At 35.9% G+C, this 15,036-nt stretch overlaps 1 protein-coding gene across 1 annotated transcript; it reads right to left on the bottom strand.

Annotated features, from left to right (window-relative positions):
• Positions 1–6: 6 nt before the first annotated feature.
• LOC117124147 lies at positions 7–13,236 on the bottom strand. The gene is made up of 4 exons (XM_033270293.1): positions 12,849–13,236; positions 2,722–3,225; positions 1,748–1,923; positions 7–336 (listed from the first exon to the last, which is right to left on the bottom strand). Exons 1-4 carry the CDS (start codon positions 12,970–12,972, stop codon positions 25–27), a joined length of 1,116 nt encoding a protein of 371 aa, XP_033126184.1. The 5' UTR covers positions 12,973–13,236; the 3' UTR covers positions 7–24.
• Positions 13,237–15,036: the final 1,800 nt, after the last annotated feature.

The following is a 15,036-nucleotide window of genomic DNA, read 5'->3' as shown; positions in this document are numbered from 1 at the left end:
TTGCGAATTGACGAGGTAGGTCCCTTACTGCCCTTGATCATAATACGCCAATCCCATTGGCTCTACTCCCTCAAACATTCGTTCACACTGCTTGTATGCGCGTGCCCTTTTCCATGCGCATCCTTCTCCTTCGGTATAAACGCATGATCCGAAATAATACGCACATGTGTTGAGCGATGGTACCCATTGGCACTGCGTGGTTATATTATGATCTGTTTGAGTTGCGTTTGTAGCAGATTCAATTGACTTCTTGTTCTTGTTCTTTTTATTTTTCTTGTTCTTTTTCTTCTTGTTTTTTCGGTGGTTGCATTCTTTGCTGCTTTCACATTCGTAAACCTAAATTGAAGCAGAAATAGATAGATGAGTGAAACGAAAGTGGAATACACTTTTTACACAGCTGGTTATCGTATTTAATAAGCCTATGAACGATCCTTCATAAAGTACGGTATGGGATGGAACATTCCAAGAAATTGTGCTTGCCTTCGATCATAATCCGTATTTACTCGTTCTCTCAGTTATCATATTGTACACATTTAATTGAGATGATCAAATCAAATTGATTTGCAGGTGGTGACAATATTGAATTAATTCCATTTCTCAGTTATTATCCGGTAAGACCACCCTGGCATGATTAGCCAAGGAGTAAGTGGGTAACTTTTTGGAGAGCATACGACATTTCACAAGTTTTGAGACCTGGTACCGTGCGGTACATACATTTAACGATATAATTCGTTAATGTTATATGAATTGAATGAATTATTGAATTAAATAAATTTCATGAATTGGCACTTATTTTGTGCATAAACTTTCTGTAAGGCCAACTCAGACAGCGTCGTACGACAGAGCCCGACGCGATTCATGCGTCGGAGAACACTCTTAAGCGTCGTGAGAAATTAAACATGTTTAATATTCTACGACGCGACTGTCCGACGCAGACCATCGCCGGATGGATGTATAGATGGATAGATTTGGTCGATTGATCAATCGCGCTTAATTACGATTGAATTAATGATTGGTTGCATGGGCGCAGATCATGGGGATGGAGGACATCCCCCCCCCCCCCACGTATTTTCGGGGGTTTGTCCCCCACGTATTTTCGGGGGTTTGTCCCCCACTTTTCGGCGGAAATGTGATTTCATAAGTCAAAAATAACCTTGAAAATTGTTGAAATGAACTGCATAAATGACCCATGTTTTAACGAAAGAGCCCTGTACAGCAAGAATACATCTTTTTTTTATCACAAGATACCAGTATCTCTGCCCACAAATACCTGAATTACCTACACGACTTGAGTGTGCGTGCCTTTAATATTATAATTTAAGAATTATGGAAAAAAGCTTGGTGTAAAGATAAGATTGGTTGTCGGTACATGAAGTAGGTAAAGTAAAGTAAATATATCAGACAATTAAGTTTTATTTCCTATGGTGCATCACATAGATTAATTAGATCTCTATTATTATATTGCCGAAAATCCCGAATAAAAGATCATGAGAAATTTGTTGACGCTTCATTTTGACTATAAGGGTGATGTGATATGTGATGATGATGAATTTTACTATGTAAGAGTGTCATTTCCGGTCATCTAGAGACTACTATTTCCTCAAATGTTCGCACCTCAGCCCCCAGCATGGTGGGGCTGAGGCGGTGTGGTCTCACACAACTCCCCATTGTGTCAGAGCATTAATTGGTAGCTGAATTGCTAAATCAATCGATATACCATCTTTCGATGGATGTGCAGCAGACTTACCTTACAATTACAATTACTTTCGTAAATTCCTTTTAATCCTCTGAATTGTTGCCGGGTCATCTCTGGATATTTTACCACCCAATGTTCATTAAGAACGTTGAGGCGACCTTCAAACATCTTAGATCGAATTAGGTTGCCATACTTGGAATCTGGAACGCTATCGCTGTCGATGTGACCTTTACACAACGGGATTAATAATATATACATTGTTATGGTTAAATTATACATAATTACATGTGTCAGTTTTGCAAAAGTTTTGTGTTGTTTTTAAATTACTACATAAAAGTAGTAAAGTGGTACCGTAGTTTGTAGGCCTAGCACCATACTGTTGGACGGATCAAGGTAGGCAAGTGTGGCAAGGGGTACACTCCTCCCCGATTTGCCGAATCCCAATTTGCCGAATGCCAGATTTCGGGTTTCTAGTGTCGAAACTCGGCTGAATGTCAGATTTCCGATTCCAGGACAGTCAGGAATGATTGGCATTCGGCAGAAGGATTCAGGATCATTGTGTTCAGCGAACTGGGTTCGGCGGATTGAGTCGGCAATTTGGCATTCGGTAAACTGGGAAATAAAGCCATGATGTATTATCGGGCCTATGATGCAAGGAGGTATTTTTATACCTCCTTGTATGATGTATTGTTTAGAAGGATCGAGAGCTTAATTTCAGTCGTAGGCTACTACCTCCACGATTATAGAATATAAACAAATAATTAATATCAAAATCACTGTACGTTAATCACTGTGTTTATATAACTACTTTTATACTTGACTTATAGTATTTTGGAAGTTGGAATTTGACGGGCACACCATTTCCGGTGATAGTAGTTTTCGAACAACTTCTGTCCTTCCTCAGTCTCTTGTCTTTGCCTATGTTTGTGTGTTGCTTGTACTATTTATGTTGGAAGGAATAAAATAAACGAATAAAATGACGACGAAAACGACAATAATCCCCGTCTAGGATAAGATATACTTACCCGATAAGACGTAGATACTATTTTCGTCGAAAACATAGTCAGTAGAGAATATTTCAACAAGTTTGGAAGTCGAGAGCAAGTCATTTCCTTTGTAGATATATATGATGCGTGCCAAGTGAACCGAGGGACCACTTTTGCCATATTTGTCAAATTTAGAAAAAATACGATCTAGCAGTTTAGCCCCACTCTCTTTTCTTACGTTTCCATCCTCATCTTCTTCCTCCGTGGTCACTATGGAGCTCAGTAAGGGATCTTCTTCAATCGTTTCCTGCTCATCAATTGTTTCCTCTATGTTAATACCAAGTTCTTGTAGATTATCAAGGAACTTTCGGATATATTTTTTGCTTAACGGACATGATTTTGCTCGAGAATCTAAAAAGGAGTTTCCAGATTCATCTAATTTTGACCACATGTCGTCTGCTGTAGTGGGCGTGTCCATTTCAATGCAGTGCCTAAGGATGTAGTCATACAGCGCTGTAGTTTTCAGTATTTTTGCTCGTATTACTAGAAACGAAAGACAAGGAAAACAAATATAATACAATATAGTAATAGTCCCTGATGATGACAACGATGATGATGATGATGATGATGATGATGATGATGATGATGATGATTATCATGATGATGATTAAGATGATGATGATAATAATGGTGATAACAGTAATTGATTGATGATGATGATGACAATGATATTAATATTAATTTATGTATGATAATAATAATAATAATAATAATAATACAAAAACAACAATAATAAATAGGCCTGCTATTGCTAACTTTACGGTCATCATAATTACATGATTGAAATAAATTAATGAACAATGTTTGGAAAGTAATATCAGTTGTTTATCCGTGTGTTGTTTGTCCAAATAGTACAACTGCCTTGAGCTACTCGATTATAAAAACAATTACAAACGTCTACGAAGTCTCTGGGGTGTTGTTCGACGCGTTAAACGCGTTTGACATTATGTTGAGCAGTGTCGGCAAGAACGTACCTCTGGGCGTACTGTGAAAGCCGAACGAAAGTTGAAACTTATAATCTGGGGAATAACGTGAGAACTCAAGAAAGTGATTACCTTGGCAAGGTGTGCACCTTGATGACAAGAATCGGGGGACTCTTGACACTTGCCTTTAATTCAGTCGCTTGATTCAGAACCAAAATGGCAAAACCGTGTGTATTTGATCAATAAAACGCAATTGCTATCACATCGTACATGATTTAACTAGGGAGATTTTATATGATTAATCTAAACCAACGTCGATATTGTCACAACACCCAACGCAACTTATAGCGTCGTTCTCATGAATCATGATCGTTTACCAATACTATAACACCATCCCATACCCACTATACGTCTACTCTACTTTATTTTTAACTTGTCATTTGTTAATGTCAGTTTTATATAAAAGTCGTCATAATCATAACCATATTAAATAGGCCTACAGCAAATCAAAGTCGTATTATATCGTGTGTATTCGTCATAGAGATCCCTTCATCAAATTAAGGGCACTGTTACGGGTAACACAATTACACATTTGTATTATATAAGGAGTAATAATCAGCATTGCTTCTCTCCACCCAGGAGTATGTTACCTGAGGTTTTAAATACCAAAATGCGCTGATGTAGCTGCTGGCTGCATCGTTATGGAATAGTCCTCCAGGGAGCTTGAGTTTGTGTTCCATAGGGGTAATCCAATGACCGGGGTAATGATAATGTAAACCGCATAGAGGGCTTAACAATATTCGGTATGTAATAAGTCTACCATTATTATTATTATTGATAATAATAATAATAATAATAATAATAATAATAATAATATTAATATTAAATAATAATAATAATAATATTGATAATAATAATAATAATAATAATAATAATAATAATAATAAGAATAATAATAATAATAATAATAATAATAATAATAATAATAATAATAATAATAATAATAATAATAATAATAATAATAATAATAAAATAATAGGATTAGGCCTAATAATTATAATATATAAATAAACTTTGTATCTCTTGATACAAAGAATCAATCAATCAATTGAATCAATCACTTGTATGGAAAATTGTAGGAATATAAAGCATTATTATTGATTTACCTGCCTAAATGATATCTTTCTTTGGGAATCTAGAGTTACGTTGCGGATGCAAACCTGTTAACGATAGGGGAAAGGACAAATTCATTTGCACCAATAAATAACTCAAAACCATTACACAAAGGACTGTAAAATTCGAACACTCTCTTTTATCAATTCCCAAGCGATATACGACCCAAGAATACTAGTTGTTCGGTGCAGAACACTCCGACAGTGTGAACAGATACTCTCGTACAGGATATCTAAAACAGACAAGACAGACGTGACGTGTTTACTGTCTGTTGGCAGGGGCAAATAGCAACCCATCGTGTGTCGAAAACTAGCTGTATGGCGTGAAAGGTAATGCCTACGTACGTACACGTCATATTAAGGCCAACTCAGACAGCGTCGGCCGACGCAGCCCGACCCGATTTATCGTCGGGGACAGTCTTAAGCCGTCGTGAGAAATATTAAACATGTTTAATATTCTACGACGCGACTGTCCCCGACGCACACCATCGCGTCTGCGTTTACTCACACAGACCCGACGCGACAATTAATCGCGTCGGGCTGTGTTAAATTATTGTCCTTAGTAAGATAAAACCATTTGTATCTCGATACCTTGATCCATTACAATTTGCCTATAGAAGTTCTAGAAACACGGAAGATGCTATCAAGTATCATACTCAAACTTGAAAAAATATATGCCCATCTTGAAGGCGTTGCAAAATTTGGTCATTCTATAAGATTTACTATAACTTCAGCACCGCGTTCAACACACCAACAACATTTCGATGAAGAAATTGATTGATACGGATCTTCCGTGTTCATTTATTGTTTTTGTATTTAATTTTCTGGTAAACAGCAGTCAGTTTGTTAGAGTAAGGTCAGGAGTTATTTAAAATTTTATTTTTACTAATACTGGTGCACCACAGGGTATAGTCAGGGGCGGATTTAGGGAGGGGGGGGCGGCCCGGCCCCCCCCCCTTTTGGGAGCTAAAAAAAGAAAAAAGAAAAGAAAAAAAGAAAGAAAAAGAAAAAAAATGATAGCCTACAACGCCTCAAATGTTATTTTCGGGCGTCTAGATCCGCCCCTGATAGTGTTAGCTCCCCTCTTTTCACTATATACTGCCGATTACAGAACGACTGATCAAACAAATTGTCTCGAGGCAAGAGTTGATGCTAGGGAAATAGTAATCAAGTTTTCAAGGGTGGAGAGGGTTTCTAGCTACAAGTATCTGGGGTTGTTTTTGATAACTGTCTGTCATGGGGGGAAATATTGATCGTATCATAAAGAAACTCAATTCACGTATGTATTGTTTATGTAAACTACCGTCAGTAGTCAAATTCTGCATATGTTTTATTTATCAGTAATTGGTTCTGTTTGGGGGTATTGCTTATTGGCTTTGGGGTGGGAATGTAAATAAACTTGATAGGGATAGGATAGATAGACTGGTGAGGAGGGCATGGAGGATGGTTGGGTGGGAGCTGCCAGTGGTAGACTCAGTCTACCACGAACGGTTGTGCAAGAAGTTCTGTTCGATATGGGCTGATGTAAGTCACCCCCTTCATTCAGATATTGCCAACTGTTACATTGAACGTATACGGTAGTAGACTGAGGCCACCACGGGTCTCTATAACGCCATCGTCTCTCCTTCTTTCCCAGAGGAATTAGGGACTTCAATAGTAAACATCAGAGTTAGAGGGTTTTTAGTGTGGGTGGCCTGTATTGATTAATAACAAGTTAATACAAATATATCATAACTATTATTATTATTATTATTATTATTATTATTATTATTATTATTAATAGTTTTATTATTACTATATTATTATTATTATCACTGTTAGTAAATAGTCTTATGCTTTTTCACATTGTTGTATCCAGTCATGGTAACGTTCAACATATCTATAGGCCTGCCTGGCTTAGCTAAAAAATGGGGCAAACGATGAATATATTTTTTAAGGCGGTAAATATTGTCACTGTCGGCACTTAAAAGCGGCATAGACTTTCAAAGGCAACGATTCCGTTGAATGGTTGAAGTGTTGGATTTGTCGACAGCTCTCGTAAATAAAATAGGGTTACGATTCGGGGAATGGTAAAGGTGAATGCTATCATTGCTTAAGTTTATTAATTCTATTTCACGCACAACGATAACATTCCAACGAATTAAATGACCTGCTCGTCGGGGGATAGGCACAGGTTATGGTCAGATTGAAACATTGTAAACATAAAACCATTCCAAGGCCCTACATTATAAAGTATAAGCAACATAGTCCTTGTGAATAAGCTTAATCACCATCATATAGGTCCTATTAGACATGACCGGATTTGACTAGACAGTCATTGAATAGAAGACATGAATATATAGTAGGCCTAAATTATGATGGATAAGTCATTCATGGTAAATGACTCGTCAAATTTTACTCTAGCCTACTTAGTGATCCATTTGATAAGGAATTTAAGTCAAGTCATGATGGCTTATAGATATTCCCCGACCTGAAACATATTTGATGCGTAAGCCTGGGAATGGGGAGAGGAAATAGGACACTTAACGAATGACCATGGGCCACAAAAAATCATTATTAAAAAATCTAAGATAGGAAATTCGTTGAATGGATAATAGAGTAAATTTAGATTGTGTTATGAGCCAAAATGCAGACGTAAGCCTATTTAACAACTATTATGAAGAATCAAAGATCTATTCGGCAGCCGGGGAGTAACTGTCAAAGATGTTTTGTGTACGATGATTATGGGATTTGTAACGGGATGTCTTTACGTTCTAGGATTAGGCATTTTCTGTTGTTTTCGATATTTAGTATGTCGTTTGTTCATTTCAATATCAAAATACATGATAATAATACTACTAATAATAATAATACACTAGAACTATTAATTATTGCATTATCATAAAAAAAGATGACAATAGGCCAAATTATGTCAAAGTCAGGTAACGAATAGGCTTAAAAAGAAGCCGTGAATACTACTATGTTACCAGGCATTTCTTCAATAAAACTTTTGTTTACGATTAGTTTGTAAGATTTATACAATTAAGCATACAGAGAAGTCAAGATACCATAACAGACCATTGCTGCGCTGCAAAGGTGACAGAGCGGCGGCAACATTACATTGATTTACACCAACTCAAGTTTCATTCGATAATCTTAGCCTACAAACCACCCACGATAGGTACTGGGTGAAGTACTAGGTGAAATAACATAAGCTCAAAAGAAATAATGTTTAACGTTAAAGACTTGGCATGCTAGGTCTAGCAGACTCAGAGGGGTGCAAATGAAGCTAGTTACAACCCTTCCTCTGAATGACACACGTCACGTCATGGTGAATTAAATTGGCAACCCACTCAAGACCACCAGGGTTGAGTGACGGTGGACAGACCATGGTACGCCAAATACTAATTTAGATCAATCAAAGCAGATAAGAAATAATCAAGATATGGAAACGTGAACTTGATAGCATAGACACGTCTTCGCTATGATACAATGTTTATGAAGCTAACAGGCCTATTACATGGCCCTTATTTTCAATTCAGATATTTCGTCGACGTATATTTGGTGATTTTCGGCCACTGAGCATAGCCTATGATCAGCTAGTGAATATGTTGGGAAAGTGCTCCGACCATTGAGCTGTTCATTCATAAACTGTGACGACTAATTACCAAATGCTATCGGCAATATTCTGACGTGCAAGTCGATCGCCAAATGTGTATAGGGGCGAAAGATTAGTCGACCATGTATTTATTATTGCTGAATGTGACCGGATCAACGTAGGAGATTAAACAGGCTTTGCATTCTTGGGTCAAAGACGCCAATAACAACGCTTTTGAAATATATTGTCGCTAATATTTTCATATCGAATAGAATTTTAAAATCTCAATAAAAATGACCCTTTTGGCGCACCATAAACTCTATTTGTACTTTGCGATTTAAGCGATTCGGTTTTCCGCGGGATGTTGACATTGGATTCATACACCACATGCTTACTGCCGTCCCAGAGAACTTATTTCGCAATGTGAACCGGCAAAACAGCGTGACTGAACTAATACGCTGCACTGGACTCGACAAGCACCGATGCCGTAATAACTTAATTACCGAACGTCTCAGTAACAAACAGTCTGTGGTCTCCTCTAATATTACACTTTTTTATATAAGAACCAGTAAAATATCTCCAGGCTCAGTATTCTTATTTTTTGTTGATTTCAGGCTCAAATTGTTCTTATTTTGTTATTATCACACACTTATCAAAGATATTGTTGTAGGCCTACACCAGTAATACTGTACTATTGAGGGTATTATTTAGTCACACCTATTGCACATAATATACGAATACGATTTTTTAGTCTCTTTTTTTCTTTTTGTTTGAAATGGAACCTCATTTGACATTTTACCTCAGCCTCAATTTGTTCTTTATTTTGCTTTAAGCAATTTAAGCCTCGGTGTTTTTATTAAATGTGTACAGTAATTGCTGGTTTAGGACTAGCCATTTGTTACACAATAATGAATTAGCAACATAAATATTTGAACGAATTTTTATAATAAAACCCATAAATTAGAAACCTTGTATGTTAATTAGAAATCCTATTTATTAATCCTTTATTATGTGGTTTTACTGTCACATGTTATCAAACGTGTTATTATTATAGAGGCATAGATAATGTTTTCTCTTAAAAGAACAACCAGTTCCTAAGCTCATTTTTTCATCGTTTATTCAAAAACATTTCAAGATGAAAAGTAGCTTCAATGAGACTTGATTTACAGAGTATCACACCCACCTCTTTCCTGAAAGTGAAGATTTACTGGATGAGAATTAGTCTAAATAATATTCCGACACGGCCCCGAGTTTGAGAAGATTTTTGGATGGTTTTTTGTACAGTATGTCGAGCGTATAAGACTGTTTCACTGTCGGAAATCCTTTTGCTACTCTTCATTTAATTCAATGAACATTTATTTCCATTTTCACAATTAAAGTAAACAATCTTTTGATACAAGGGGGGAAAGCCTTAAAAGCTCAGAAGCTTGCAGCAGGAAAGCCCCTTAAGTTACATTGGGACATTTAAGAGAGAGAGAAAAAAAGTAAATCAGGGTCAAATAATTGGTCTATGAGAATAAAACTGAGAATATAATCATATTTATGGATATAGATGGTAAAAGTATAATGAAGTGTTAAAATTAATTCACTTCAAAACTATAGCATAAAAGATGGATAACAATAGACAATTAAGTAAATTACTCCCTGAGATTCAGACAAACAAAACTATTTATGATTTCGGTACTGAGCTGGCTAAAAATGGAGCCAAATATAGGGCAACTCTTCCAAATAATATCATTTTATGGGCTCTAAATACCGTATTCATCAAAATATAGTAAATTTGCATATACGGACGATCCTCACATAAGGATATATTTGTTGCGCGTTAAGACGACCCCCTGTTTTTTTTTTTATCGTCTTATATGCGAGAATACAGTACGGTAAAAACATAGGCTATATTATTGTTAATGCCTCTTAAAAATATATTTTGAAATGCAGCTCATGACCTCATATAGTGCTACGGTATCAGTTGGAGGCGATAAAAAAACTGTACATCAAATTCATCAAATTCAAATAAAACATTATTGCATATCAAATTAATGATATCAGCTTTGGAACACTTATACAGACATTTCGTTATAATGAAGAATTAAAGGCACGTTACCGTATTATTTGTACGTTCGTATAACAATCAAGTTTTTTTTTTTCTTTTTTTATTGTTAATTTTAAAGCTAATCATCAAGATCATCTTGTGGACCATTAATTTTCACTGGACTTTCATTAAAATACTTAGCCGTTGAAATCGAAGTTAAGGGCTCAGTGGTAAATGGGATTAAATCGTCGCGAATATTTATAAAGCATGCTTCAACTCTACGACAGGTGGTGGAAAGCACATTCCAGAAATATCATATTTTTGTATTGCTAGACCCTCACATTTTGTCACTCATGATGTGTATACTGTAGTGCTTATTAATTTGTGCTGCTTCGATTATCAGTAACTGTCACATCCGTATTGCTGCCTTGATTATACCTTTTCATTTATTATAGCTACCGTATACTCTCGTATAAGACGAGGCTTAAAATAGCTAACACAATCGAAAAACAGGGGTAGTCTTATACGCACGGCATACATATTTTAGATTTTTAAAATCATGTTCGTCTTATATGCGGATTGTCCGTAACCCGTGAATTTACTACTGTTATGAAGATACTAAATATGTTAGTATGAATGAACGCAATTTACGGGGGAAAATAAGATTTTGATTAACATTTAAAAACTTATAAAATGGTATTATTTGGAAGATTACGGTAGCTTTGCAATTGGCTCCTTAGTATGGAGTGTCAGGACCACCAAAAGCAGAAGAAAGTAGGTTTTAAAACTTTATTACTATAATGAGTGAGATATTTATGCGCCCATTACAAAAAAAAAACAAAAACTATTTATTTATTCCGGAATTTCAATTTGGGCAAAGCTAAAAGATATATACAGTAAGTCATCCAATATTACATTGGGAGTTTGTTAACAACTTCACACATACAGTTATCAATTTATTAATAATAGGGCCAGGGCCTAAACACCGAGGTACGGTACGGCTTGATACAACACGCCTACTCATTTGATATTAATCTATTTGGTATTATTTCACCGTATGGAAAATTATATAAGGAAGAAGTAGGATTTAAAAAGAATTATTATATTTGCGGATATTATGGATGTAACTAGAAAATAGTTACCCGTGTCTGGTATTTTGTGACGTAGGAATGCATCGTGTTAAATTGTATGTAAGACTACAGTAAAATCCACCGGACTGGATCAATTTACAGCGTAGTGGGACCACAAATATTTGTACTAGGGCTTGTCACTAGAATGCATCTTCATTGGCGGCACACAACAATAAAATGTTACTCTGTTGCACTCTGGGGGCATAATGAGTTTTTGATTATCCCTGCAGCCGCAGATATTGATACTTTCGCGCGGCTTGCATTTCTCCCTTCGCCCACCCAACAAAGAATAAGATTTAGTATTTAGACAACAAAAATAATTTCTCTATTTAAACTTTAACAATTTTTACAAAACATTTCAAAGTTGTGAATTAAGCCAGAACAAGTTAGCACTTTTCGGATCTGTAAGTACCACAGAACACAAATTATCCGAAAATGCATGGTAAAAATTCGTCGAATTTTGACAAAAAACTGTGAACTATAAAATTGTAGGGCCTATACGCTTTTACGTTTTCGCCAACATTGGGCTATTTTTAAATAAATCATTTTCCTGCTGATTACAGTGCCGGGACCTTAGATCATGAAAATAACTATCATAAATACTATTGTTTAACGAATTAATTATTTTCAGAAATATAATCATTTGAGCTATAGGTTTTAAGTGGTATTTGCAAACATGGATAGTGTTTTTGTGTCATCCGTATGTGCCACAGAATACCAAACCACCGGGAAATGTGAGGCTAAGAAAATCGCCCAATTCCGACAATTATCTGTGAGCTATATGCTTTTGCGTTTTTTTTTCTATAGGTTCCGTATGGGGATTTACATGTGATCAGGGATCATAAATATAGCGCTTATGTTTGAACGTACCCCCACTCAAATCGAAAAAGGTCCACAATAGAAAATGTACTGAAGAAACAATTTGTTATTTTCTGTAATAAAACTTAAATCTCCCAAAGCTCCGATGCAGTCAACTCTTCTCCTTGACAACCCAGTCAGGGGTTCTAGTTAGGCGACTCCCACCCCCTTATCTTACCGCTGTTGGTCCATTTTTGCACACCTGTACACACACCCACCCATCATCAACAACACTACAATATGAAAACACATCGACATAGGAAGTGAAAGATTCCATAGACCAATTATAACGGGGAAAAAACAGTTCAAGCTCAACTCAACAAACCAATACAAAATAATTCAAATACATTTAATGAACTTTTAACGACGATTAAACATTATTTTTTAAATAAAAATGTTAAAAAAAAGTCTTACCGAACTGACTGTCGCAATACTGTGACTGGGGATGTATCTGAATTTTCTGCGAAGGATTGCATCCACTTGCTGTCAATGAACACACAGCCAATACAAGACATATCTTCCACAAAAATGTATCCATTTTTCGCCAAGTTCGATAGGGTTTTGTTAAATGTACTGTAAGTAAGGTATTGATTCCTAAATTTGGTTGTATAGACAAACAAGAATGAAATCCAGAATAAAAAACGATATATTTCCAATATTTTTCACTGCAGCACAAATAATTTTAGGTAAATATACACACTAATCCTCAGGGAAGATAAGCAACAATAGTAGCTCCGAGTCTGATTAATTTTACAATTGACTTTTACTGTCGTGTCAACTTTCTAATGATGAGACACACTGCTCCACGATCTCACAAAATTTAGTTCTATGTAATCTACCGCCCTCTAACGTTACAAAGTTGTTTTTTTTTGTTTTTTTTTAACCAACTGTTGCTGTAAACATATAATCAGTGGCGGATTTAACTGGGACCCTGTCGGCCTGTACCCCTAAATTTATCAAAATTATTTGAAAAATTGAAAGGAAAAAAAAAATGATACTAAAATTTAAGTCTGAGAGTGCCATTTCTAGCCATCTAGAAGTGTCATAATCATATCATATTGTTTATACCTCATCCCCAACCATAGGGCCGGGCTGAGGTGGACGTATTAACCCCTATCTGTTAAAGTCCATCCCTTTCCCTCCTAATTTCTGGATCCGCCACTAACAATACATTTGCGGGCTTCATCGTAAACATTTGAAATTATTCATTTCGGACAATTTATTTTTCGATGGAACTTACCTTGAACATGGTTGAAGTAAGTGTTTCCGTTGGTTGCTATTGTCAATCATCAATGTGCGATATGCGCTTGAATGCGGTGGACGTTCGGTGACTCTTCAGTCGTAAACTGATTCATTGCTGGTACAGGTTTTTAATGTTGATAGACACATATTAATCGTAACGCACTAACCCAATCATCAAATTCTTTTAATCGGGTCAAACTGTAATTAGTTGGTGCTAAATACTATAAAATATATTGCCATTATCGCCATTATATTATTTTTTTTTTTATTCATATCCAAAAGCAAATACAAATTCAACATACAGAGAAAAGACATCCAAGATCAAAGAAGAAGAGGAAATAAAAAACAAGATAAATAAAAAAAATAAAGTCACTTCAAAATATAGGCCTACCAGCAGGGCCCATATCAGTTAGTGAGGGGTCGCACTAATGTTGCACGCGGCGGCTAAGAAGAAAAGTTTCAACGGAGCAGAGATGGCACCAATAGGGGCATCGGGGAGAGCTCTCTCCCCGCCCTGCCAAAAAAAGACACTGTTGTGTTTTTTGTTTTTTTTTACATATTAATAAACTCTAAAATCGCTTAATTAAGTAGGCCTACATGAAACCTCATAAGTACATGAAACCCCATATTCCGACCACGCCCACTAATGCTCTCTTCTGGGAGCCGTTCCCCCTTTTCGTGGTCCCCCCACCCCGTCGGGCAAATCTTGGCGCCACCCCTGAAACGGAGTACCTGTCAAAGTAAACTCACTGCTTACAACCGCTAAGTAACTAAAACTTTTCTTCAGTTTTTGGTTTTAATTTTTTTTGTTTTAGATTTGCAATTTTTTTTTTATAAATAGGCGCCTAAGTTTACTTTTCTATTTTGTATTTTGGAAGACGGATCAACTAAACCAAAGAAAATATGTTTCCTCTAAAAATGATAATTGCAATTACTGTTTTATATATCATCACTTATCATTAACATAACCATCATCATCAGTATCATCACCATATATCCATCATAATCATCATCGTCATCGTCATCATCATTAGTCGGAAGTGTAATAAAGTTTAATTTATTGTTCCGTTGCAAAGATTTTATTTCCAATGTAATTAAACAATAGAGGGCAGCAGACATTTTTTTGTAATACTCAGGCGACAACGTTTTCCTTTTTTTTTCCATTTTCATCATCAATATTTTACACACTGTCTGCAGTATTAAAGCCAATTAATATTACAGCAGTATCAATGCAAATTACAAAACAATGAGCTATAACATACAATGTGATTTTGTATAGTTAATATAGATAAAACCCTGTAAAAAATCAAATTAACCCGCAACATTCGCCTATTTGAGAGTAATTCTATTTAGTAACGCA

The sequence above is a fragment of the Anneissia japonica genome, unplaced genomic scaffold, assembly GCF_011630105.1.
Source record: "Anneissia japonica isolate Jap-2015-1 unplaced genomic scaffold, ASM1163010v1 scaffold3019_len273136_cov204, whole genome shotgun sequence".
In the NCBI taxonomy this organism is placed as follows: domain Eukaryota; kingdom Metazoa; phylum Echinodermata; class Crinoidea; order Comatulida; family Comatulidae; genus Anneissia; species Anneissia japonica.
Note: the sequence above shows the minus strand (reverse complement) of the source record. Positions and strands in the feature narration are given on the sequence as shown.

Bases quoted from the DNA above. Each gene is read 5' to 3' on its own strand.
- LOC117124147 (XM_033270293.1), bottom strand. From the start codon at position 12,972: ATGGATACATTTTTGTGGAAGATATGTCTTGTATTGGCTGTGTGTTCA. The intron at 3,226-12,848 runs GTAAGACTTTTT...TTTCGTTTCTAG, and splicing joins GTATTGCGACAGTCAGTTCG to TAATACGAGCAAAAATACTG. The intron at 337-1,747 runs GTAAGTCTGCTG...GCTTCAATTTAG, and splicing joins AAAGTAATTGTAATTGTAAG to GTTTACGAATGTGAAAGCAG.